Source organism: Anopheles cruzii, chromosome X, assembly GCF_943734635.1.
Source record: "Anopheles cruzii chromosome X, idAnoCruzAS_RS32_06, whole genome shotgun sequence".
Taxonomy (NCBI): domain Eukaryota; kingdom Metazoa; phylum Arthropoda; class Insecta; order Diptera; family Culicidae; genus Anopheles; species Anopheles cruzii.
The window spans coordinates 10,276,507-10,301,616 of NC_069143.1; the positions used below are offsets into that span (position 1 = coordinate 10,276,507).

Sequence of the window (25,110 nt, forward strand, 5' to 3'; positions counted from 1 at the left end):
CACCAAATGTTGGAGCAGTGTTTCGTTGTCAATGCAGCTTCTCATGAAGAGGTAATAGCAGCAGTTTCTAAAAATGATTGGTTCACCTGATTGCTACTTTAATGCTGATGCTACGTTGTGCTTAAAAATCATATCCGAAAGACGAAAAAGTCAGTCGAACCTTCGATTAAACTTGTAATGATTTCATTGCCGGCCGCTAACTGCTAACTCTGCGGGCACCGGGCAAACCTGATTTCTAGATTCTTAATGCATAAACGTACACCCCACAAACAATGTGTGTTCAGTGTGTGTGCCAGCGATGCACAGTGGTATTGGTAAAAGAGAAAGGGGCTCTGTTGACTAATCCGCCTATTTACCTCACTTTCATTCGTAGTTTCACTGCTGACGACTGCGGACGCTTTGTGCCAAGTCGTTATCATTTTAGAGTGTTACTGTTTGAAAGTGTTTTGCCCGCAGCTGCGATGGTGCTCCAGAATGTTGTTAACGTGTTCATATTGGGATGCGGGTTCATGCTTATCTTTACTTCTTTTCAAACTCTCGGAAACATTGAGGTAAGTCGGACTTTTACAGGAAAACAATTTGCTTGGCCAAAGAAATTGGTGAACAAAGCACCAATAAAATACTTTGTTAAGATACCAACAGACAACGGACAACAAGCAAAAGTTCCACATCCAAGCAAACTTTCGTTCGTGTACCTTGGGTTTTAATTTACATTTCAAGTTGCGATTTCAAGATCCATTGAATTTATTTTTGGTTGCTTTACCGAGTTTTTTCTTAACGTTCTAACTATAATGTATTTGCTTAAAATTTAACTACATCTTAGTATCATCATATGTGCGACAATGTAAAAACATGCCCATCAATACGCTTTTAAAAGAAAATGTTCATCAAAGAGAGTTTCATCTCATCAACTTTATCTTTAGGTACTTGAAATTGAGTATTTGCCGGTTATAAGTATGGAATCTGAACGGAATTTAGTTGCACATTGGTTCCTGAGTAATAAAAGATGCAAAAAAGATCACTGATCAATCACTTACGTCTTTATTCGGCTACGTTAACTACGTTTTTTTTTAAAGTAAATTTGTCTTTATTTTACGTGCAACTGGTTAAAGCAATACAAGCGAGCACGTCTTCTTGTCTCTGTTGTACATTGGGTGTCAAATGTTGCTCGCATGTTGCTAATGCAATTTAAAAAACGTTTTACCGGTAATTCAAGCTGTTTTTCGGATGGAAATTCAGTGCTTTTATTTAAACAAACTCTAATTTCTTAGTTGCAAATAAATGAACCTATATAAGTATACCCTGATAAAGCATCTAAGAACGCGATTGATAATAACTTGGACAATTTGGGCGTTCGATAAATATGGTTTTGGATTGCAATGCATATTTTTTTTGGTTATTTAATCGTTTGAGTCGAAATTAGTTGGCACATTGGCGCTTGTAAGACAGAACCTATGCGAAAACGATTTCGTAGGCGCTCTCGTTCAAGGATAAATAAATACTAGGTTGTTTTTGCATGTTAAATGGGTCATGGCAGTAAGGCTCATTCATATGCATGAGTATACGAAAGATGAGTTTGACATATTCATAATTCAAACGGCTGTTATAGGCTATACTGTAATTTCAATCTTAGTAGTGTAATTGAAACCGAAAAATCACATCAAAACAGTCCACAGTGGGTCACTAGTTCGGTTCCAGTACCTACTTCAACTTGTTCCCGTTTTCTATCGTATGGCCATAAAAGCTAAAATAAACAGAAAAACAAGCTTTATTAATCAAAGGCCTAATTTTTAACGGCTATCGTCATGTCTAAGCGATTTCTGATGTAGGAGCGCATCCAGATTTCGTTTGTGTGGATAAATAAAAAAATGTTCTATCATTAATCTCATTTCTATTTTATGCAACGTTTTAGCAAACGATAATAGATAGTATTAAGACAGATGTACCTACCTTTTCTGGCGATGGATATACAAGCCTAGCCATTATCTATGCTGCACTTTCTTTATCAAACTGGGTCACTCCGTCAACACTCTCAGCAATCGGACCTCGATTAGCTATGATCGTCGGCGCTATCACTTACTGGTAAGAGTCAATATATTAGATTATATTAATAGTTGTAACATCGTACTTACTTCAACGTATGTGTTTATGCATTGGGAAAAGAGATTATAAAACTAGAACGGGCCTCAGGATTCGTGATCTGCATACATATATTAATCATGCCGTTTTAGGCAGTTTATAGGTTAAAAAAATTAGATAAAATGAATCAATCAAACACGATTATTATAAATTATTATAGAGTCACCAGGAATGTTCATAATACTACTTATTTTTATTCGAGACCTGGATCGAGACGTTACACATGCCATGTTACCGTACCCCTTGGCTATTCCCAGGTTCCCCGGATAATATTTTGTGTATTACATTATAGAGGGTTTTGACCGGAACAGGAAATGAATGATAAAATAAAGTAAATAATATGTATTACTTTTTCAGTCTCTTCATAGCGTGTTTCTTCTTTCCTCATGTCGCGCTTCTTTACGCGTCAAGTGTTGTTCTTGGCGCGGGAGCAGCACTCATATGGACCGGTCAAGGCATGTACCTATCACAATGCAGCAATAACGAAACAATATCTAGGAATTCTGGAGTTTTTTGGGCGTTGCTTCAAATGAGGTGTGTTGTGCTTAATATAACGTTCGTGTACTTACGATAAAAGGAAACCAGCATGTTTTTCGGAAATTTGCTGGTGTTTTTTACATTCCAGGGGAAAACGCACATTGACGAGGAAACACGTACTATCGTTTTTTCGGTGTTGATTGTTGTAGGCATCTTAGGAACGATTATGCTTGCGTGCCTCCGGCATCCTGCAACTGATCATAACGCTCCTATTGAGCTCACACAAGCCGTTCGACCAAAAGAAGCTTTTATAAATGCGATAAGGCTATTCAAAACGAAGAGAATGATGCTGCTAAGCATCACCTTTGTCTACACAGGTAAATTATAAAATTTCCTTCAAATAACTTATGTTTCGCATTTTCTCACATGTTACACGTTATTTTATTCACAAAAATATTCAGGTCTTTCCTTGTCATTCTTCAGTGGCGTCTATGGATCAAGCATTGGCTTCACAAATGCTATTGGAACATCAGCAAAACAGCTTGTTGGCTTAAATGGTGTATTTATTGGAATCGGTGAAGTCCTTGGCGGTGTTGCGTTTGGCTTGCTTGGTTCAAAGATTACTGCCCGGTACGGTCGTGATCCTGTGGTAATAGTCGGCGTAGTGATACATTTGGTATCTTACTTCCTGATATACATCAATCTTCCTAACGTCGCTCCATTTGGCAACACCGACGAAGTATCCTACATTAAACCACCGAATAGCATCGTTGCAATGTTGTGTTCATTTCTGCTAGGATGGGGCGATGCCTGCTTTAATACACAATGCTATTCAATGCTGGGCGGTGTATTTAATAAACAACCTGCTGAGGCTTTCTCGATTTTTAAATTTACACAGGTAAGTTGAATGAATGAATGAAAACCTAATGTATATTTCCAAAGACAAAATCGATAAAATAACTTCTACTTTCTTTGCAGTCGGTTGCTGCTGCTGCTAGTTTTGTATATTCATTGCATTTTGGGCTCCATGTTCAACTTTTGATTTTGGTTGTTGTAGGTATAATTGGTACCGTGACGTTTTGTCTAGTGGAATTCTCTGTAAAGAAGCATCAAGCAGAAAGTGAAACAAATCGCGAAAAATAGCGCACATATGTCGTCTGTCCAAGCACTTGCTGTAAAAAATAGCATTTGAATGCCTAAAAATGTCTATTTACCCTTGTCGTGCTGCGATTCGGAGTTTGTATAATGGTGAATTTGTTTTCCAAAACGTCCATTAGCATGAACAATACCTCCAAAATATACTGGACTATCTCCTAGAAAAGTGTATACATTAAAGCAGTGTGTCAAAATGTGATTCAAAGTATAATTGCATAATAGTTACATGTTCTGTTCAATAATAAACTAAGTTTCTGATGTCTATGATTTGTAACTGAGAATTTAATAATTTACCATATGACAAATGAAAGTGTTTGTAAAAGCCATATTTGATGAACACATCTTTGGCAAACTTACCTACAGAAGTTGGAAGCGCAGCACAGTGTGACACAGGTAACCCAAAGAAAACAGTTCTTAGCATTATGAAGGTCACGATTGCCATGTATGCTATGCCAGTCAAATCCTAAAATAATAATGGTAGCAACGTAACTGCCGTATTTATTTATTGTTTATTATCATTAGAACGTGCAGAGCCGTATTAAGAATGTAACCGCCGGATCACTTTTGAATACATTTATAAAACGCCAAGACTCCAAAGAAGCATAGTAGATTAAATCCGGTTGGCCTTGCGTGCCATGCGTATGTACATATACACATTCTTGTGCCTTGTGGTATGTGAGATGAACAAGAGCACACGATATTTACCACACTATATCATAGTCAACTGCAGTGAAATGTAATTACCAACACACGCATTTTTTGGTTTGTACGTTTAAATCACTGTTTTCGAATTTGGAACACTTGCAATACATAATATGCTGTAATACTCTGATCGCGAAAAATTAAGGAATACATAACTTTTTGATCTTTGATTGTATGCTTCGATTTCGATTGAGGAACAGGAAATGTGTAGACATTTTTTTTGTACTTTATAAACCGCAAGCAATTCATATGATTTAACATGTGGCACTAAGCATACATACACATAAAACTAATGATCTTGTTTTTGAATCCGGATGTTTGAACTTGGCCCTGTTTATGCACTTAAGGCGCAATTACACTACTATTTAAGTGTTATTTATTGTTAATATATTATATGCAAGTCTCACCATTTTGAAAATCGAAACCATTTCAGCGTGTTAAAGATGTCGCTTAGCGGACGTAATTTCACTCCACTACTGTCGACAGCTAGCAATCGTTTGAAGTTCGGGTAAGGTACCAGGTTCGTGCTCACCTGTTGCTATGAATGCTGTTCAGAAAAATTTAATGTCGAAGGTCATCATGTCATTGCTGTATTAAATGGTATGAATCTTTTTAAGCATTCAAGGTCCATAGTTCATCACAGGTTAAGAGCATCAGCTTCTGAACATGTCAATATATTTTACGAATAATATTAGATCTTGTACAATTTTATCCCATGCCTATCTGTATTGATTTTTTGTGTTATTAAAAGTATGTGTATATAAGTTTGTTCAAGTAGATAAAGTAATTGATCCTTTTCTATCGTAGATTATATGGGAAAAATCACCAGGAGTACGTTATATATAACGTACACAATTCATATGATTCATCGGATGTTATTCATTTACTTGCACGTGAATTTACATCTTATGTTATGCTTCTTTTAACATAATTTACGAGTGTATTTTAGTTTCAGTAAGGCTTGCCCTCATTGAGATTCTATGGCATTTTTTACAATTCTGTTCTTTCTTCCAACATGTTTTGTGATAACATGTACCACACTTATCGCAACGATAAACGTTCGATTGCCAAGGTAGTAGTATGTTCTTACTGCTCAATCCGACATCCTCTGCACTTTTATCAATACACTTTTCACAAACAAATCCGCGTGCCATACAGAGCTAAAATGAAGAAAGTTAAAATAGAATAAACAAACGTTTTACTTGAGTATTAAATAAACATTTTAAGACTAATATCATTCATATCGCTGTATCTTATCCCTTGGTTGAATGTAGTTTAGTGTTTGTATCTCTTTCAGTTTCCTTATAGTAGACATTGTTGTGCATGATTTAGAGATTTTTGTAGATTAACATTCTACGACGAAAATTTTACTGCTGGCTCAAAAATAAATGTTTAAATGTATTTCGCTAAAGTATGAAATCATTGAGGCGTTGATATTGAATTGCCATAAGTACCTATTTATGAGTTATACGTACTGCACAGAAAAATAATGAAATCGCGTTTACAGCGTTTTATAGAAGTTTCTCCCAGAGGATTAAGAAAAATACAAAGGAAAACAGTACATACCTCACAATTCAAAATGTGTTTTTCACATCGAGACACAAGTGATACCAACACTCGAGATAGCTCACCATTTTTTACAGCCAAAAAATCTGCCATGCCATACATGTCAACATCGGATGTAAAATAGTCAGGCACTTCTTGGAAAACAGAATGGATGCTGAAACAATGAAAAAAATATTGTATTAGCTAATAGGTTATGATTTTCTGCTAATACAAACCTTTCTGCATGGCGACAAATCATTATGAAATCTTTAACATATTTTAAATTTACTCGAATTTGGCGAGCACTTCTAAGATGTTTGACATTGTTGTACAACTCTGGGCACAGATGATTGACACGATACAGCGGAGTGTTCCAAATATCGCAAAGAATCCGATAAGCAAATACACTTACTGGAAGAATCGTGAAATCCCACCTGCATGAAAAAAGATACGAATCATGTAGTTATCGGATGCAATATTTTGCTTCTATATTTTTGCATCAGTGTGTTACCTTTGAATAACTCGAGCTGGAATTATTGCCATCTGATTCTTGTGACAACTGGAGCAGTTGTACTTTCCAGTGTAATGGCAATACCTGTACCTGTTAATATACGCTTGGTTTACTTTAATACCGCATCCTTCGCAACGGTTTCCTTGCATTTTCATTTGTGCACGGCGACTGAAAATTTAAAAGTTAATAGTAATGAACTTCATTGTCTTTAAATTACTCAAGAATAACTCACTCTAATGAAGGAGGCTTATAGGTAAATATGACTTGTGGCCGAGGAGGTGCCCATTCATGGGTTCCTCTGAATAAGGTTCCTACGTCTAGTATGTGCATTTCATCCGGATCGATTATATTCCCGCTTGGCATCGGAAGATTGTTTTGAGGTACATCTTTTTCGCAAACCATCCACATGAAATCGCATGCAAATGGCAATTGTTTGTCTTGAAACTTATTAAGAAGGCCCATTGCAATTTCTTCGGCAGAGTATGTCTTTATATCACATTCATTTTCTCTTGCTTCGACAGCATCAAAGTTTTCTTCAGCAACAATATCTTCGTCTGAATGTTTGTACACTGTTGAACTGTTGTCAAGATTCGAATCCCAGTTTGTAGAATACAGAGAGTCCTTAGAAGAGCAGTTCACACATTTTTTCCATTTTAATAATTCGAAGGTTGATATCAAAGCCTCGGCAAACTTGAAGTGAGCATTTTCTTTATCCAAATCATAATTATTTCGGGAAAAGTAAACAGACTTTAGCATCTGCATGCGTCCTTGCTCGGGAGGCAAGCGTTCCAGCGATGAGTCAGGCCAAAGACTGCACGTCCCATCGAACATATTAGAGTTTTTTAGAAGTTTTTGTCCCTTTTGTGGGGTGAAATCGTCTAAGAAACCTATCGCCGCCTTCGTTTTTAATGTTGGTGGTGTTACTCGATATTCGCCATACTCTGTCGGAGCAACAGAGGACAGCATTGGCGCTGCAGTTGAGGTGGACGATGACGGTAAACTATTGAAGTCATAATAGTTAAAGTAAGGAATGCTAGGTTTGTTGCTCTGGCCTATCTTTTCTGCTGTTAGTGACGCTGAATCTGCCAAATCAGGAAAACTTTGAGATTTGTTATTTGTAACAGATCTCTCCGTGATGGGCAAATTGCCTGAACTGTAAGATCTTTCCTCGAAACGGTTTCGGCCTCGGTGGTATAAATTGCTCATGTTTTCTCTAACGTAAAACAAGTATCGAAACTGATCTCATTGTTCACTGTTTGTACAAACTATTTTAATATTTATGTTCAGAACTTTTATGATGCCTCAAGTTTACAAATGTCAAGTGAAACGTCAAACAGGCTCCGATTTTTTTTTGTTTCCGTTTCTGTTTGCCAATCATCTCTTTGTAGCAACTTTCTATTCAAGAAGCAGGATTCGTAACGCCCTAAATGCGTTACGCGATAGCGTTAGCGTTTTGTCGGTCGAACTGCAACGTGTAGCTGTTCTCATTTATCGCAATTCGAAATAGCAATCGAATTATGGATTTAAAAATTCAAAAAGAATGACTGATATCAAAATTATATTATACTCGGAATTGATTCCGAGATTATTCGAGAATTTTGTTTCGACTATTCTTTGTAATCCGAACCATGTACCGCGTTTTCAAACATTCAAACAAATGATGACCATCTTGATAGAGAGAACAAGTCGACAGTTTTCTTGCATTTCCAGTATTCGATCATAAGAACAAGAAAAATGATGATTTATTTCAAGCGGGCAAGTATGCGCCAAACGTTCAGTATTTTATCATTAATGCATTTATCAATATTCGGCTTGTCCATGTCAATTAAAAACAAATTTTGAATATTAGAAAAGCGAAATCGAAAAATCCACGGTTATTGTATTTCGTTTGGTTTACATTGGGCATTTGCAAAAAAAAAATTTCTGTCTATGTCTCGAACTCAACGGTGAAACGAAGTTTCGACGCAAGACTTTAGACGAAAGTTGAACGCAGCGTTCTTCTTAACGTTTCCGATGTTGTACGAGATTGTCTAGTTGTCAAAACCAATTCGATTACGATATAGCGAACCCCCCGGAGGTATTTCATACTATGCTCAATGGTCTGGTGGAAAAAGTTCATTATTTATGGAGAGCAATAGGGAATAGTTGTTTTTGCTAATTTCATTAGTTTGAAAATAGTGTCTTGGTTTATGCTTTGTCGTTCTCAATTGTTCTTCACATGCGGTAGTTGAATGTATGTTGTAACGTGGGTCGACGGTAGCTCTACAGCTTTGGTCACTATTCCGGTATCGTTGCGTTGTGAAAGTGTGTTCCATCAGTCTAACACAGACTTTACACGCAGTTTGAGCCGAGGCTGAGTATTTTGATATTCTTTGAGAAAGTGCGACGAAGCAGCACGGCCCATTTGTGGGAAGATACGAATGTATTGCTAGTAGATATCTTTCTTTCCTCGCCTTTTCAAGTTGCACGACGCAGAGTTCGAAATGATACATTGTTCGAGCTGTCTGGAACAGCAACCAGTTGCTGTTGTCATAGTAATACTTTTGTAGGATCCGCAAGTCACGTCGTCTTTTTAATGCAGAATAGTGTTTTACCAATTACATTATTGTGCTCTGTGTGCTTCGTATCAATATAGATCGCTTGTGTTCGACTGTGCATTTAGTTTTATGTATCTAACATGCATGGGACAATCTAATAAGTAACGTCGTGAGAAAAACAGCTAAGCAAACTGTACGGCATCACGTAGCTGTTCAGCTGAACCAGCTCAACGCGAGAACGAGAACGCAGCTCCAACTCGAGACCGAATAAACGACCAAATATGAACTTTATAGAAGTGTTAAAACTCGCCAAACAAAATACATCCACCGGAGATCAACATGGCGATGTAAGTGCTTCCGATTCTGCTGGCTTGGCAGCATGGTACAGTTTGTCTTCCTTCTTCTGCCACCATTTCCAGAGTCGCTACTACACGACCAAGTTCTCACCGCCGAAAAAGGAGAGTAAAGAGAAGAAGTTGTCGGATAATATAAAGAAGTTTCTGGCAAAAAAAGACGAAGAGGAGCGAGCCAAGACGTTAGAGCAGCGGCGCAAAGCACAAGAGCTGATGGCGCGGAGGGATGGGAAAGCGAAGAGGAAGATCGAGAAGATGCTGAAGGTAATCAAGTCGGCCAATAAGTCGGTTTTGGATGATGCTGGTCAGGAGTTAGACAGTGGGGAACTGGATCAGCCGGATGAGGACGACTACGGCTATACTTCGAACGTGGCCTCACAATTTTACAAGCAGCTGATGGACAAGTACAAAAACAACCCGGAAAAAGAGAAGTTCAAGGAAGCGGAAAAGCGAACGATGAACAAGGAAGATCTGGCACAGACGAAGGCTCGCGTCAAAGATGCTATTACACGTCAGGTCGAGGAAGACCAGATGCCGCGCAGTCGAAAAGCGCGAACGGTCAGTGATGGCGGGCGATGTGTCAGTAATCAACGCGAACCTGTGATCCGATGTAACCGTGGACCAGACCGTAACGATCCAGTAGAAGAACAACGTCGCGCAGACGTGGATATCAAACGGTCGAAATTGGCAATTGACAAGAAGAGCAGCAGTGTCGGGCGTAAGCCGAGCGGTCCTCCTCCGCCCGACTTTTTAACGTTGATAAAATTAGCCGAGCAGAAGCAGCACGAACCCGTCAAGGTGGAAGTCGTAGCCGAGAAGAAGAGCCAAGAACCGGAGCGACTGATGACGAAGAAGGAAAAACAGGAGTATGAGGAGCGGGCGGCTTTTCAAGAAATGAGACGATTGCGCGACCGGATCAAGGATGATCCAAAGCTCTCGGATAAAGAAAAGGAGCAAAAGCTGAAGAAATTGGAAGCACTCCGCGCGGCAGGCAAGTTGCCTGGTATCCCACCGACAGTCGGGGTGGTCAAATCATCTTTCGCCGGACATGCCGCCTTGAATGGGGGTTCATCGGTTAAATCTATCCAGCAAACAGGTAACTCCGGTGTTCGGTCTTCAAATGGTGCATCAGGGCCGGGCGGAAAGTTTGGCGCATCACTAAATTCTAAACCGATACCCAAGATGTCCGAACGCCGAACGGAACCGCAATCGAAAGAGTCTAGTGTTCAGCACCAACAAGCTTCGTCAGCTGGACCCAAAGTGAAACCTTCAAATGTTCCAAGAACAGCGGTTTCTATCCCGAAAATAGTTTCGGTAACAGGTGGCAAATCACTCAATATGGCGACGGCAACTCCCAAAACGACCTCCACAGATGTTCAACTTGTTCGATGCAACAAAACACAAACCGTCACCTCGACGATAACCTCAAAGGTGTCAGGCATTGTGAAGAGTAAATCGTACAACTCGTCGGCTACGCCGGCTTCATCGGCTACATCGGCTACGTCGGCAACAGTTAGTGCCCCGCGGCAAATGTCGTCCAAGGGCACAACGAATGGTAGCGTGCGAAATGGCCAGCCAGCAATGACTACCAAACCTGTAGCTGGAGTGTCGACTAAGCGCCCTTTACAACCAGAGCTTGCCAAGACGCGCCAATTTCCACCGTCAGATGTTCAACGCTCAGTGAAGCGACCCAGTGCTAATAGTGCGGACCGAGGTCAGCCCTCGCGCCATGGAGGGGGGACTAGTGGGGTCAAGAAACGTCGGGTCATCGACAGTGACACCGACTACGATAGCGAGATGGATGACTTCATCGATGACGGCGACTGCGAGGAGGATTATTCGTCAGCAATCAAAGAAATATTCGGCTACGACAAGTCGCGTTACCGGAACGACGATTATGAAGCGGATGACCACAACATGGAATCGACATACGCACAGCAGATGCGAGAGGAGTTCATCAGCAAGAAAATCGGTATTATGGAAGATCTCGAGGATATGCGAATGGAAGAAGAGGAGAAACGGCGTAAGATGGTGAAGAAAAAGGCTTCGATTAAGAAGAGATGAGCTGTACGCGCCAGACAATTTTACTCGCGGCAACATACGGAAACGGGATTAGTTTTTGCCAAGTGAAAAGTTTTCTATCAATGTCATACCAATTATCCTTATTTAGACTATTCCATTTCACTTTAAATGTGTTTGAGATTTCACTTGTAATTCGTGAGAGGGTCATTTGCACTATTGGCACCTGTTCGCTTTTTTTTTCAAATATTCTTTGAAATCCTGTATTTACTTGTTCAATGTAAGAAGAGTAAAGCATCGTTCAAGTTGTAATGAATACAGAACGTATGAACTAATGGAAGTATAACGAATACCGGAGAAACGGCATTTTCGAATCTGACAATGGTATCCAGCACTCTAGGGTGTCGTAAAACTATATACTTAAAAGGGAAGGACATCACAAAAACACAATTATTTTCGGTCTTAACTCTTTGTTCGCCTTACTTCTTCTATAACATAGACGCATAGAAAACGCAATTCTTACGCAGCTTACTTTCATTTGTTTTTTTTTTTATTTGTATGGACTAGGTAGCAGAGGTGAGCGTTATTCTAATTACTTTTGTGTAAATGTTCACGATTAACATCTGTTGGGGCATTTCAGCTAGACTGTAAAAACAAATAATCTGTGCTAAAGACAACAATTAGAACTTCGAAGGGAACTAAACAAGATAAAACATTAATGCAAACGATGACTCCGTTTTGGTCGGCTTTCTTCATTGACTTTCACGTTTTTCCCGGGCGAAAAACAAAACAAATCAAACAATGCGCGAGAAAAGAAGTAATTTTAAAGCATCTGGTGTGGGTTAGCCACAGATCACAAATTCAGCATGCGGCGCCACCAATTCTTCTCGCTTTCATTATCCACCGTGTCGGCCGACAGTTTCATTAGCGTGGCGCAAATTTCTTCGCTGACCTCGTCGGCTTCTGGCATTTCGGACAGGACCCAAGTGTCGTTGGTGCTCGCCAATGCTTCGTCGCAGATGGGACACGTTTTTTGATGGATATTCCATTGCTCGATGCACGGCATACAGTAGCTGTGCGCGCACGGTAAGGATACCTCGGGTTTGCGCTCCAGACAGATGCAACACTCATTCTGATCGCTGCCGGCAGAAGTTATCCCTGGGATCGCATCAGCTGCCGTGATAGCATCGACGTGGGCCATCAGCACCGAAGCAGTGGTACCTTCCGGAAAAGTAAACGCAGCCGAGGAGGAGGACGCGGATGAGGAAGTCGGGGTTGTCGATCTTGCCTCCCGCCCAGACGGACCCGGTTCATTAGTCTGCCCGTCGTCAGCATCGCCATCGACGTTTTCGATGCTGTTAAAGCTCGGACTCGTACGACTCGATTTAGAGGGGCTCCCCGCGGGGCTGTGTATTCGCTGGCTCTCCACAGTCACTATCGCGTGGAGGTTTGTTTGGAACGTGCGGAATACTCGCAAGAACTGCTGCAATGTCAGCAGCTTGAAACAGTCGACTTTGCATGTTTCCGGTTCAATCTTCACACAGGCGATGCGGACTGTTCGCTTCCACAGAATAGAATTATCCGTGCCCTTCTTTACCGCGAATACGAGCTGCTTGCCGCTTGGATCAAGGCATTTTCGCGAGCTGTAGCGGGATAAGGAAATCAAAATTAAATTGCTCAGTCGCAGCGGCTTAGAGATGAACGTCTAGCGAAAGGAACATTCTTACAGTCGGTTCAGGTCGGTGAGGCATTTCTGAAAGTCCTCGTAAGCAAGGTTGTTTATCTCGGAGAAAATGTGCACCTGCTTCTTTATCTCGAACTGCAGTGAGTCAACCGTGTCGTTGGGGAGAATTTTCTGCGACAAACTCAACGCTTGGCCACCCATTTCTACGAAGTTTCCTGGGGAGTTAATCTTGCAGCTTACCACTTGCTTTGGGCAAACTCAGCAACTAGTGAACCAGAACACACACCGAAAGATTCGATTCGCACAATAACATCTCTTTTCGCGAAACTTGCAGTTTTGTGAGTTTATAATGACGAAGTGTTAGCGAATGTCAACTGGGTTATGGCGTGTTAGAAAAAAAAAATCGCACTTCGGTAGAGTTGTGTTTAGTCCGGCGGAATACAAACGTAGACTGCGTACGTACTGTGCCCGAGAACCCCTTTACTCCCGCTGCTAGAAGTGCGTGAAATGTTGTCCTGAGTCAGACTCTGGCAGGTTGTTTTGGTTAAACTTATTTTGCTGTTTTCTACTATTCCGCTCACCACCTGCTCAGTATTGCAGCATTTTCGCACCAACATGGAATAGAAAACTTCAACTAGGAGAACTCAATAGTAAATACATAGGATTCAACAGTAATAAATAATACTACGAGTTTCCGGCGAATGTTGCACAGCATTGGGAGAAATCGGACAAGCTTCCGATGAGCTTTTGGGCAAGCTCAGGACCGGACAATTCTAAAGATAGTTGTTTCTACCCGCACTTCGCGCATGTGTAACTGGACTTGGCTGGATGCTGCGAAAGTTTGGAGCGGTGGGTTGGGTTACAGAGGGAACGTTTCCGATTGAACTTTTATCAATCCTTAATCACTTTACAATTGGTTCGGCTGACTCGAAGATCTATTGCTTAAACTGCATATAGCCAAAGTGTTTGTGAAACCAACTGATTTAATTTGATTGTTTGATTTTTTCGATCTTTTCCATTTCAATAAAAGCAAATCGCTTCACTATATAGACTAAATAAGCTATTCCAAGTATTACCCGGTGAAAGGGTTCATGGTACGGTTCATAAAAGTTGTGGGGTGTAGTTTTGAGAATTGCATACAAGTTGCATGGTCGTCAAAATGGCTGAGTGATGCCGCTATTTTACGTTCTGTTTAAAACGGAACTCGTAAAGCGCGGTCGCGGTGTGTTAGTGCAGGCTTTCTGTAGGAGAGCTTTGTATTGACAGCTAGCAACGCGAACGTCAAATGAAATATTGAAAATCATTTACAGTCGTAGTGCGGGCTAGGGCTACACAGGTCAACTGAGAGGGACATCTTTTGTGGTATAGCGATAATTTTCTTGAACAGTGAACATTTGTACCGCGTTCCTTTCGTTTAGCGTTTTTTGTGTAGTGCTATCGATTCGTGATCGTCGATTCACTGTTGTTTCGGAACAAAGATAAATTTGCAATTGTCAGGTAATTGTCGCAAACGCGTGACGATTCTAATATTTTGTCGTAAAGTTTCTTTGAGCCCCCGCAAGTCCGCGTGGTTCAATGTTGTCCATGCTAAGACGGAATTCACGGAACTATGTAAGCATAGCTGTTGTTTTTTTCTTTACAGAACGGTCCATGCCATATTCTAGTAGTCAGAATGAAAATCACTGTAAAAACCTTAAAGCAGCAGACATTCTATTTGGAAGTAGACGTCGAGAATGGTACAGTTGTCATGCTGAAGGAAATGATCAGTGCCGTTACCGGCTCTGAGTACCCGGTCGAACGTCAAATGCTAATCTATCTCGGCAAAGTGATGGAAGATGAGAATTCGCTTAGCTACTACAACCTTTCGGACAAGCGGTTCGTCGTAGTAATGAACAAAAAGACCCCAACAAAACCTGGGCCGTCTGTTTTGCCTACTGGAATTGACGCGTTGGAAAAAGGTCAGCAGTCGAGTGCCGGTAGCTCCGCACCGAGCAAGCAGACGGAGTCTGTCCAACAAGGCAAAAAGCCAGCAGAACAAAGAGTAATTGAAGTTATAGGTGACGGGCCGGGAGTGGGCCAAACTGGGGAGACTTCCGAGGGAGCAGCTTCATCCTCGCCGGCATCGTCTACTGCCGCCCCACCTGCCACTACTAGTACCGATAGCAATCAACAGACGGCTTCGGCCGACGCTGCAAAGGACGAAAATCCCAGCCCATCAACCGGCGCAGTACCAGAAGAGCTGCTAGTCAATGTACAAAGAATTAAAGGTATGTTACGCATTGATCTAAGAAACATGGTTCACAATTAGTCATACTTTTCTTATCATTTCGTTTGATATTTTTCTATTTCAATTTGCCTTTTATCCTTAACTGAACCGGTTTCACTTTCGGAAGAGATGGGTTACTCGGAAGAGAGCGCCATTATCGCGCTGGAAATTTGCGCGAACAATCCTGACCGTGCGGTTGAATACCTGTTGATGGAGAATATGGGCGAGTCATCCGCTGTTGCTAGCGAAGGCAGGGGCGAAGGGCTTGGAATTGGCGGATGGGGTGCAGCGCAGCTAGCTGTGGAAAGCATGAGCGGATCGGACGCCGGAACCGGCGGCAACCCGCTCGCGTTCCTGCGCGATAACCCCGTGTTTGCCGACATGAAGCGTCTGCTGCGAGAGGACCGAACGCTGTTGCCGTTGCTAATGCAGAAAATCCAATCCAGCAATCCAGATCTTATGCGCATAATCACCAACAACCAGGAGGAGTTTCTAGAACTGATCAATGAGAGCTCGGATCCGAGACAAGAGAATAGAGGGTCGCAAGAACTGGAAGGCATCGCTGCCGCTATGGTGAACAGTCTGACGCCGTCCGACATGGACGCAATTGATCGTTTAAAGGCTCTCGGATATCCTGAGCATCTTGTTATCCAGGCGTATATTGCGTGCGAGCGCGACGAGTATAAGGCGGCCGAGTTTCTCGTCTCGCAGACACTCGACGACGACGATTAGGCGATTCGATATAAAAGGTTCACACGTTCTTTACTCTTATTAGGAATGGTAATATCCCACTCACTACAACACCCACGCAAACTCTTTCACCCGTTTATGTAGTACTGGTACCCACAAGGGTGTGCCTTTTCGTTTGTATGTGGACATGAAATTCAGATACATTGTATCGCGTAACACTAAACTTAACACTTGAGAGAGTCTCGGAACGAAGAACCTCTGAAGAAAAAAAACTTAATGATTTAAGCATAGACTTAATCTTACTTTCCAGTTCCAGCGAAATAATTAAACCAACACATTTCACAGATAGTCGCAACAGCGAACTCAAAACACAAAAATTGTTTCATCAAAAAGCCTGAGCGCTTGCCGTTTGGCCGTTGTGTGCGTTGCGCTTATGGAAATTCCTCCAACGAAGTGTGGTTCAAAAGCCGTTCATTTCAGCACACCCGCCCCGTGGGGCATCTGCGTTTTCATACCTATAACATAAATGCGCATCTTTTGATTTTGCTGCATCTATCAAAAAAATTATTCATGTTTCTCTCTGCACTCCAAAGCCCCAAAGAAAGACGTGTACGAAGATGAAGATGTGTACGACTTTGCGTGTGTTTGGTGGTGTTCCTATCAACTTTTTGTTCTAATGCAAAACAAAATTGTATTTTTCTTATCTGTAAGAACAGACCGAGCCGTATGTACGATGAACTTTGTTATTCAATAAAATTCAGTGAATGAATTCAGAAATAAGCCATTTTCAACGCACTTCCTATCATACATACGGCCCACTCCGTTCGTCAGAGTTTAAACAAACCGCCTTTCCTCAAAAAAAATATCTTATTTTCAAAAAAATAACTCTCAGTGCCTAGATTTCTTCTGTCTCATTATTTGAAAATGTTGGGAGTATAATATCTACGGAAAGTCCAGTAATAAACGGCGGGCATAGAACGTTGGTAAAATTGAATGACTTTTAATTGAGGTTTTTTGAGGAGCTTTTAATTTAGCATCGAAAAAAATCGATTCTATTTGTGTAACAGTGTAACTGCGGCAGGCTACTGTGGCACATCTAGACAAAGACTTGTTTCTAGAAGATTTTTTTATCATTTGAAGATGACACAGTTTCTTCAGACGGTTTCTGTTTGCTTGATATTTATTTCATCTGTATAGGCCAGTGGACTGGCACTGACTGGGACTTGTAGTAGATTGTCGCTGATGTTTCTACTCCAGGGTCCAGGGTTTTTGCCTTACTTACACACCCGGCACCACAACAGGTCAGCGGTCCTGCCATGCAATAAGGCATCTCTTCATCAATCTGTTATCCCGACCGCTCTTGCATCGCCGTCGTTGCATCCTCGAAATCACATACGGGAAATAAATTTTCGAAACCGACATTAACTTTTCAAACTGCGGCATTAGGGTCAGTTCTTTACTGTGCGAAAAATCCTGCAAAAATGCCGTGAGTACAGCAACAGAACACACCAAATCTTCATTGACTTCTAGACAGTATATGACTGTCTGGATTTTAATCAGCTTTAACTGATCATGTTGGGATACTTCTGTACGGCTTTGCACGAAAGCTAACGAGGCTAGTGGAAGCTATCTTTTGGTATGTAATGTGTGTGGCTCGAGTATCTGAAACGGTATTCTTCCATTTCTCGGCTCTCATCGACCGCAGCCATGGGGACAGTCTCCTCTGCGGGCGAGCATCGACGAAGGAGGTACTAGTTTTTAGAGGTGTGCGTAAGTTCTGGCTTATCGACATACTAGGAATTTAATCTGGTGACGATGTCTGAAGCATAAACCCGACTAAAGGCGGAGAAGACGAAGAGAAAGAGACAGAGACCGAACGGGACCTGGACCAAGTCACAGGACCTAGTGCTGCGAACAATCTGAGGCCGGGTGAGATAGGCCGATGACGGATGGGGAAGGTCCCGGTACGAGGGACTGCTCGAAAACGTTGCCAAAGCAATCCACGACAAGGAGATCCGCGAGAGAGGGACCTCTTAGGAACTAGTATGTGGTTGGGTCACTCGCTGTCGATTAACAGACGGTTAGCGTAGGAGGTTGGCGACAGGGCATACTACAGGGCAGGGTAGGAGGTTGGCGTCAGGACGACAGGCGTTGGAAACATTTGTAAAGAAACAATATTCATTGGAGCTACTCCTTACCGTAGGTTTCGGAACGAAAGTGGGGTCTCTTATAGCGATGATCGCATGTAAAAAGGAAGGACATAAAAAACTGTGGCTTTTGTTAAAATGCAGGTTAAAATATTGCACGCTCGTTTATTAAATTTTTCATCAAAAGAATACAAAATTCATTTCAAAAAGAATAGTCCTGAATAATAGGAAGATACAGAATCACAGATGTTGTAATCTACTAGCTGCTCAATCGCTTTGATGGAACAATGTAATTTGGAGTGTTGTATGATACAACAGTGTTCAGGACGACTTGGATTTGTTTTTGGATGCAGTCTTCTTGTAAAGTTGCGTCGGCGAGCCCAAAGTGTTTGCAAATTCATCAATTTGCAATCTGTGATCGGTTATACTGAGTGTTATTCCAGCTTGTGCAATGTAATATGTTACCATTATATAAGTCTGAAATAAAAACAAACATGGGTTGATAGACAGATAGAACAAACTATGTCCTAAGATTATTTACCTGTGCTGAATATATAGGAGTATAAAATTTATCAAACGCAATTATGCCGTCTGACAATACGAATAAAATGCTGCTTATTCCACACGCAAGCTGCAGCAGGTTCTGTTCGGAAACGAAAAACAAAAAACCGAAAAACATGACAAATGGTCCATGGGTCAGAGATGATCGGTATCGGTAGCTTACATTAGGGGTTTGTATTCTCGCTAACGACCTCCAGCACATAGTGAGCAAGAGCACAGCGTACATTGGAAGACATATTTTGATGATGGAGTGCAGATTTTCATAGAAGAGAGCCGTTGCTGTGGGGAAAAAAAGGGAAGTGAATGATGCGCGACCTGACCGAAACCGAACCGAACTGCATTTGACTTACCCATTATTCCGCCCACGTATAAGATAGCGCCAATCCAAAATTTCAATCGTTCGAAGCCAAACGCTACGATGTAGCAAACCTGGGCAGCTCCAAACGCTCCCATTCCTGCTTCGAATAAATCATAATTTAGCAAGAAATCGCCCACGGACGAGAAGCAGAGACCGAGCCAAATGCACCTGCTGTATCGTCTCCTGAAATCGAATTAGTTGGCGCGTGTTAATACTGCTAGCTTATTGTTTGATGGAATTATTTGTTTGCAAACATACGCTTCCTTAGTTTTGGTCTCTGTCAGCACAACGAAAAATAATAAACTGATTATCGGCATACATTTTAGTACCGTCGATGGCGTGGTGGCACGATCGGTATGTTCGATTAGCGAGAAATATAGTATCGTCGTGGTGATAAACGGTATCAATTTGGATTTGTGAGAATTTTTCTAAAATAAGAAAAAAAAGCCTTGTCAAAACTAGGATAGATAGACAGGGAACAAAAGTGAGTGAGAGACTCTCTCCCGGCGTGATATAATTCTTCCAGCTCCTGTGCCTATGCACGACTTTACGCGGGTCAATGGTCAGGGTGCAGCGGGTTATCTTATCACTGGGAACGGCTTTTAGGGTGGTTATCGTATGATAAGAAGGCTAGCGAAGGTAGGTTTAGACTTACATTTTCGCTGATATCGTCACGCGTCATTATTGCTTTTTCGTAATGTGATGTTTATTCCAATGCCGGGGTAGTGTGAACGTTCTGTGAAGTTTACTAAATGGAAGGATGAAATAAATCTGAAAAAATAAAGAACATAATTAATAATTATACGTAAAACAACGAAAGAGTGCTACCGAACGGGCAGAGCAGTTGCACGGCTGGTCAGATGGACGATGCAGAGGCGAATTGCCGTACTTTGGTTTGGTAATATTGATTGAAGGAGTGAAATTATGCTACGACGAAATGGTTGAGCGTGTGAGCGAGGTGCTAGGGCCAATTGGGCATGCAGTTAGCAAAGGAATCGACGAAAACAACAAGCTATGCACGGGCGGCATTAACGTTAGCTTATCGCAATCTCGCAGCTCTGCTCGCAGGAGTTCGTCCGATGGACTGGCGGCACCGGGAAACCACGCATCTGAACCACGAGTTGACCGGCTTCTAAAATTGTCGAAATTATCAGTTGTTCACAGTTTCTGCCCACTGACCTGCAATGAAAGAATGGTACGCTCAACCGCCTAACGTTGAGCACGCGCCGATACTGAGCGATACTGAGTAGCGATAGCAAAACATAGGAACATATTTCGCCAGCCTGTTGTAGATTAAAGGAAGTTGTCAACCAACACTTCGCGTAGATAAAGTGCGGACATTCGGTGTTTGGGGTCAGCCGAATAAATTAGCGAATTATTCAAGGATGTAAGTAACTACTTAACGACAAACTCTCTCTCTCTCTCTCTCTCTCTCTCTCTCTCTCTCTCTCTCTTTCTCTCTTTCTATCTCTCGCTGTGTTGTACACGTGCTGTCATTTTGCTGTCAAGTTTAGTATGATTTATATTGACGGCCCTCTCTCCCCCATGGGGCTGTTTATGTTTTTAACGTGTTTTGCCCACGAAACAAGGAACAAGGTCGTGCGAAAGGAAAGGTGTGTAGATTCGGGTGGTAGCTATCTTTAGCTAATTTGGTAAATTTTTTATCTACAAAAGTAGCAAGGCAGTAGCACAGCATACACTGCATATACTGGATCCATCCCATTATGATAAAGATATGATAAAGAAACGCTCCGTTTTATTTACTCCTTCCATACGAAATGGCGCGTGCGCCTGTTGCGTTGTGTGCGGTGAAAAACGCTTGGATGTGTTGCCAACTACAGTCAGTTCGCCTTCAAAAAGTAGTTGTCAACTGTTTGGCTGGCTGACTTTAATGCCTGTACGAACACGAAACACAACCACTCTGGCAGCCCTTATAACGCTACCATACTAACTCTCTACAGTATCCTCCATCGCGAAACGCTTGCGACCAAACCCGACAACGAAATGCACCTTTTTTTTTAAATCTTAGAAGAACGGACCGGTCCGTATTGCACCTGTTAACCTGTTAACGAAATGCACCTGTTTCAACGGGAAAAAGAAAATTTTTGCAATCCCACCGTGCCCAGGGTTGGCTTTCATTCGAACTGCTAAGGATGATTCTTGCGTTTTTTTGTTACGTTTATTCTTGCGTTTTTTAGTTTCGGATAGGTGCAGCATGCTTCTAACCATCAGCGTTAAGCCAGTCTATTGATTTTAAACGACCCCGTCCGATTTAAACGACGACTCCGACCGAGAATTTTCGGATAGATGAAGCACGCTCGAAATACGTTTTCTCATATTGCTTTTGAATGGCCTGCTTCAGGATAGTTGAAGCCCAAACCCCAAACCATTTCCCTAGCCCCCTTCTGTGCCTACAGACCGAACATGTTTACGTAAAAATTTTATTCCAGTATAAAAGGACACTTAAAAATATCCTGAATTATCTGTTTCTTTTTTTCCATTTCCTCACTTTGTTAATGTTAATTTCTTTCCCTCTCGGCTTTACAACTCTCTCTCTCTCTCTTTCTCTCCTCTCACTCTCCTTCTCTCTCTCTCCTTCTCTCACTCTCCTTCTCTCTTTCTCTCGCTCGCTCGCACCGCTCTTCCGTTCCAGATTCTTTCGTGTGCTCTTTTTCCACGGTTTTCGCGTGCCCTGTCTGGCCTCATTGGTGATGTGCCTGGAGTCTGTCACAATAGATAGATACCCGGGCACTTTCCACACACACACACACACACGCCCCCGGAAAATCACGTTTTGTTCTATAATTCAAAAAATATTAATAATAAAAAAAAAACAAAGTGCTGCTCGCCATTCACTCTCTAGCCCATCGGTGTGCGCGTTGAACCCGAGCAAGGCGCCCTCGGTCGCCAAGACGCAAGTGATTTCTGTGTTTCCACCACCTGGACACGTCAGCTGCCCAGGTGTGTGCTGCATGTAAGGCGAGCTGTTTTCCAGAAGCCCCGTGGGCCCCTTTTCACGACCGGGCGTCTCCATCTCAAACACGTGTGGCGTCCGGTGCTCAAATAGTGCACACGGATGCACTCGGGAGAAGCAAAGCAGCAAGTACGCTTCGCTGGTAAGACCGACCGGCCACGTGGAGAAGGAGAGCCGAGAAGTTGCGCTGGGCCAGTGGCCCCCGTCTCAAGAGCCGAGACCCGAGTGCCTCGGAACCCCGAATGGCCCCGTGGACCGGAGCGCCAGAGTCCGTCGTCCTCTGGCGGTCAGGTCGATGCAAAAACAATAGAAGCAATGATGGAGTGAGATTCGAAACGACAAAACGATAATAGTAACCGTAGCCAAAGCTCGGCAAACGTCGAGCATCTCTCCTCTCCGCGGCCAACCTCTTCGCTGTTTGGATGGAGCCAAATAGAGCCAAAGGATTGAGCTCCAGCTTGGGTTGCCGTCTAAGCTAAGCTACGTCGGCTCTTGAGGAAGAAAAAAACCGAGGGTGGATCTCCTGGAAAACAGCTCGGGCGAGCGTACGCGGTGTCGCTTAGGTTCAACGCCGAACCGACGGGCAGGTCCGAGTGGCAGCCTACCGGGGTCTCTGGTTCAAACTTATGCTTTGGCCCGTCTCCCTCTCCGATTGTGATGTTCCGCTTCGATGCTCCTGCTGCCCGCGCACTAGTGGTCATTTCCGTTTCCTGCCTCTTGTGTCTCCCCGTCGCCCCCTGGGCTTGTGTGCGTTTGTCTTGATACAACTCTTGGTGTACAGTACAGCTTCTCGCTTGGTCGCGTTTCGTACCGTGTTTTTTTGCGTCCCTGACTATTTTACTTGAAACATTTCGCTGTCCCTGTCGTCGCTGTTGGAACTTTTCGCTTCGTCCCCTTAATGACTTTCGTTGGCGTCGGGTGCCAAGTTTGTCTAAAAGTGTTGTACCTTTGGGCCGTCCTTGGCCAGTCCGCCAAGTACGCCAAGTTAATCTACATCCTGATTCCAAGCAGTAGCAGTAGCAGTAGTAGTAGTAGTAGTAGTAGTCGTAGTGGTAGTAGTTCTAACCAGAGACAGAATGGTTTCAGACAGTGGTGGTTCCTATTTCCTACTTTCCGTCTTGTTGTTGTGTCCCGCGCTTCCATTCTGGAACTGTAGAACGCTGGGCAGGGTTAGTATTACTAGCGATTGGTAGCGGTTGCTTTCCTGGCTCGTTATCTCCCGTACACTGGTTTGGTACCGGCGTGAGTGTGAGTGCAGTTCGTTGTGTAGTGTCGTTTGGTAGGTACCAGGTACCAGTGAAAAAGTTATCCATAGTAATAAGATAGAAAATTACCCAATCCACAAAACCGCCCGGCAAACGCCTGGTTCGAGCCCCGGATTTCCATCCGCCAATCCATCCTACACACACACACACACACACTCCTATTCACACGCACTCACTCACACAGCGAAGGTGGCAGTCTGGCAGTCGTCGTCGTATTTCGTGTGCGCCTTTTGCTGCTGGAAACGCGAGCCATACGCAACTGTCCCGAGGTTCGACGTCCCGGCGGACAGCGCACAGTACTTCGTCGCGAGAGGGGGGGGGGGGGGGGGGGGGCATCGTCGTCTATGTGCAACTCGTCTATCTGGCTGCTCCGCTAAACTACTCTGACTACGGGGGGGGGGGGGGGGGTCTGTCTCGGTATATGAACGTGCCATGTGCCGTGCCGTGGTTCGGCAAGATGCTGTTGCTGTTACGGGGAGGGGGGGACTTAGCCGGTGCCGATCGCTCCCCAAAAACCGTGTATCCTGTGCTCAACCCAACTCCACACACACACACCCATACACACACGCACACACGCTTTCGCTCAGGAAGTTTTAAAATTATGGCAAAAATATACAGAGCAACGGAAAACAGTGTGATCGTAATCATAAATTACCGTATTCATAATGTTCCTAGTATTACTAATAATAATAATAATAATAATAATAATAATAATAGCAATAATAATAATAATGTTAATAATAGCAATAATAGTATTAATAATAAAAATTATAGTTATAATACGAATAGCAGTATAATAATGTTATTACTCATAGCGGTATTAATAATAGCTGTCGATTCAGAAGTGACAGGTGCACCCTGTGACAGGTGCGCCCCGTCACTTCTGAGGTCGCCGGTGGCAGGACGGATCGGGCAGCTGGGTACACGGGGGGGGGATGGTTGAAAGGGTGCTGGGTGTTAGGCTGAGGGGCCCCAGAGTAGTGATTAATCAGCAGCCTTGCTTGCCACAGGAGGGTCATCGGGACTACCCTGGATCTTGGCTAGTTGGGATGGTTGGTGGTGGTTGTGGGGGAAGAGGGGGCCTCCCGAGAGGTCGCCAGATGTTCAAGCAATCCGAGCAGCAGTCCCAACCTACACGTGGGCGCCGCCAGCCAAAGAGGTGCGCGACCTATAACCGCGACCTACAGGACCAGGAGTCCAGGAGGTAGCGTAGGTAGCGCCGACTTGGTGGTGCACGTCACGGTGGGAGGGACTAGCTGATTCCGGCTAGACCGGTCAAACACCGGGCGATCGGGAGGCCCCCTACATCCCCCCCATCTCCTGGTCACTGCGCTCCTGTTACTGCTCCTGCTGTCAATGGCAATGGTGAGTCCAACGCGTGGGTCTAGCTCCGGTTAAGTATCCGGAGGGAGGCCGGCTTGCCGGATTAGCGCAGGCGTGTGGAGTACACGCGTTGCGGACGCGTTGGGCAAGGTAAAGGCAATCTGAGGTTGCCCTTGGTAACCACACATTGGGACGCGTCCCGTCTACAGAACACACCCAGAGTGTTCAACGGTCCCTCTTCCAGACAACACCGGGGCCCGTTCGAATTCTTCAATCCAGTAGTGGACTCCAGAGTCCTCCATGCACTCCAGAGCGCGGCCCAGCGGAGACCAAATTTCCAAGAGTCCCCAGGTGGCGGTCACGGCAGGTCCATTCCGTGGAGGTCGTCCACGTTGCCATCGCCG

The 25,110-nt window shown here is 43.2% G+C and overlaps 6 protein-coding genes across 7 annotated transcripts; 3 read left to right on the forward strand and 3 right to left on the reverse strand.

The window, feature by feature from the left end:
• Window positions 1-384: 384 nt before the first annotated feature.
• Window positions 385-3,989, forward strand: LOC128273846 (UNC93-like protein MFSD11). 2 transcript variants are annotated; one of them, XM_053011904.1, is made up of 6 exons: window positions 385-551; window positions 1,913-2,082; window positions 2,497-2,673; window positions 2,725-2,993; window positions 3,078-3,514; window positions 3,595-3,989. In XM_053011904.1, the coding sequence occupies exons 1-6, from the start codon at window positions 462-464 to the stop codon at window positions 3,757-3,759; spliced, it is 1,308 nt and encodes a 435-aa protein (XP_052867864.1). In that variant the 5' UTR covers window positions 385-461; the 3' UTR covers window positions 3,760-3,989. The 2 variants fall into 2 exon arrangements, with proteins under 2 accessions (XP_052867864.1, XP_052867872.1); XM_053011912.1 differs by lacking the exons at window positions 3,078-3,514; window positions 3,595-3,989 and having other exon boundaries at window positions 2,826-2,958.
• Window positions 3,990-5,459: 1,470 nt separating this feature from the next.
• Window positions 5,460-7,763, reverse strand: LOC128273835 (run domain Beclin-1-interacting and cysteine-rich domain-containing protein). The gene is made up of 5 exons (XM_053011894.1): window positions 6,762-7,763; window positions 6,530-6,697; window positions 6,255-6,452; window positions 6,105-6,193; window positions 5,460-5,633 (listed from the first exon to the last, which is right to left on the reverse strand). The coding sequence occupies exons 1-5, from the start codon at window positions 7,733-7,735 to the stop codon at window positions 5,605-5,607; spliced, it is 1,458 nt and encodes a 485-aa protein (XP_052867854.1). The 5' UTR covers window positions 7,736-7,763; the 3' UTR covers window positions 5,460-5,604.
• A 1,545-nt stretch (window positions 7,764-9,308) lies between these two features.
• Window positions 9,309-11,960, forward strand: LOC128269594 (protein SPT2 homolog). The gene is made up of 2 exons (XM_053007015.1): window positions 9,309-9,413; window positions 9,486-11,960. Exons 1-2 carry the CDS (start codon window positions 9,348-9,350, stop codon window positions 11,481-11,483), a joined length of 2,064 nt encoding a protein of 687 aa, XP_052862975.1. The 5' UTR covers window positions 9,309-9,347; the 3' UTR covers window positions 11,484-11,960.
• Window positions 11,961-13,901, reverse strand: LOC128278811 (RING finger protein 141-like). The gene is made up of 2 exons (XM_053017574.1): window positions 13,166-13,901; window positions 11,961-13,081 (listed from the first exon to the last, which is right to left on the reverse strand). Exons 1-2 carry the CDS (start codon window positions 13,321-13,323, stop codon window positions 12,292-12,294), a joined length of 948 nt encoding a protein of 315 aa, XP_052873534.1. The 5' UTR covers window positions 13,324-13,901; the 3' UTR covers window positions 11,961-12,291.
• A 552-nt stretch (window positions 13,902-14,453) lies between these two features.
• Window positions 14,454-17,041, forward strand: LOC128271869 (UV excision repair protein RAD23 homolog A-like). The gene is made up of 3 exons (XM_053009540.1): window positions 14,454-14,619; window positions 14,765-15,389; window positions 15,516-17,041. The coding sequence occupies exons 2-3, from the start codon at window positions 14,795-14,797 to the stop codon at window positions 16,118-16,120; spliced, it is 1,200 nt and encodes a 399-aa protein (XP_052865500.1). The 5' UTR covers window positions 14,454-14,619; window positions 14,765-14,794; the 3' UTR covers window positions 16,121-17,041.
• A 1,318-nt stretch (window positions 17,042-18,359) lies between these two features.
• On the reverse strand, window positions 18,360-20,436 carry LOC128271876 (lysoplasmalogenase-like protein TMEM86A). The gene is made up of 7 exons (XM_053009552.1): window positions 20,324-20,436; window positions 19,800-19,915; window positions 19,403-19,572; window positions 19,137-19,327; window positions 18,950-19,065; window positions 18,767-18,868; window positions 18,360-18,702 (listed from the first exon to the last, which is right to left on the reverse strand). The coding sequence occupies exons 2-7, from the start codon at window positions 19,824-19,826 to the stop codon at window positions 18,547-18,549; spliced, it is 762 nt and encodes a 253-aa protein (XP_052865512.1). The 5' UTR covers window positions 19,827-19,915; window positions 20,324-20,436; the 3' UTR covers window positions 18,360-18,546.
• Window positions 20,437-25,110: the final 4,674 nt, after the last annotated feature.

Bases quoted from the DNA above. Each gene is read 5' to 3' on its own strand.
- LOC128269594 (XM_053007015.1), top strand. From the start codon at position 9,348: ATGAACTTTATAGAAGTGTTAAAACTCGCCAAACAAAATACATCCACC. The intron at 9,414-9,485 runs GTAAGTGCTTCC...CACCATTTCCAG, and splicing joins CCGGAGATCAACATGGCGAT to AGTCGCTACTACACGACCAA.
- LOC128273835 (XM_053011894.1), bottom strand. From the start codon at position 7,735: ATGAGCAATTTATACCACCGAGGCCGAAACCGTTTCGAGGAAAGATCT. The intron at 6,194-6,254 runs GTTTGTATTAGC...TCATTGTTTCAG, and splicing joins ATTTGTCGCCATGCAGAAAG to CATCCATTCTGTTTTCCAAG. The intron at 5,634-6,104 runs GTGAGCTATCTC...TCTTCATTTTAG, and splicing joins TTTTTTGGCTGTAAAAAATG to CTCTGTATGGCACGCGGATT.
- LOC128271876 (XM_053009552.1), bottom strand. From the start codon at position 19,826: ATGACGCGTGACGATATCAGCGAAAAT. The intron at 19,066-19,136 runs GTAAGTCAAATG...TTTTCCCCACAG, and splicing joins ATACGTGGGCGGAATAATGG to CAACGGCTCTCTTCTATGAA. The intron at 18,703-18,766 runs GTAAATAATCTT...TTTTTATTTCAG, and splicing joins CTCCTATATATTCAGCACAG to ACTTATATAATGGTAACATA.
- LOC128273846 (XM_053011904.1), top strand. From the start codon at position 462: ATGGTGCTCCAGAATGTTGTTAACGTGTTCATATTGGGATGCGGGTTC. The intron at 552-1,912 runs GTAAGTCGGACT...GCAACGTTTTAG, and splicing joins AAACTCTCGGAAACATTGAG to CAAACGATAATAGATAGTAT. The intron at 2,994-3,077 runs GTAAATTATAAA...AAAAATATTCAG, and splicing joins CATCACCTTTGTCTACACAG to GTCTTTCCTTGTCATTCTTC.
- LOC128278811 (XM_053017574.1), bottom strand. From the start codon at position 13,323: ATGGGTGGCCAAGCGTTGAGTTTGTCGCAGAAAATTCTCCCCAACGAC. The intron at 13,082-13,165 runs GTAAGAATGTTC...ATCCCGCTACAG, and splicing joins CTCACCGACCTGAACCGACT to CTCGCGAAAATGCCTTGATC.
- LOC128271869 (XM_053009540.1), top strand. From the start codon at position 14,795: ATGAAAATCACTGTAAAAACCTTAAAGCAGCAGACATTCTATTTGGAA. The intron at 15,390-15,515 runs GTATGTTACGCA...CACTTTCGGAAG, and splicing joins CAATGTACAAAGAATTAAAG to AGATGGGTTACTCGGAAGAG.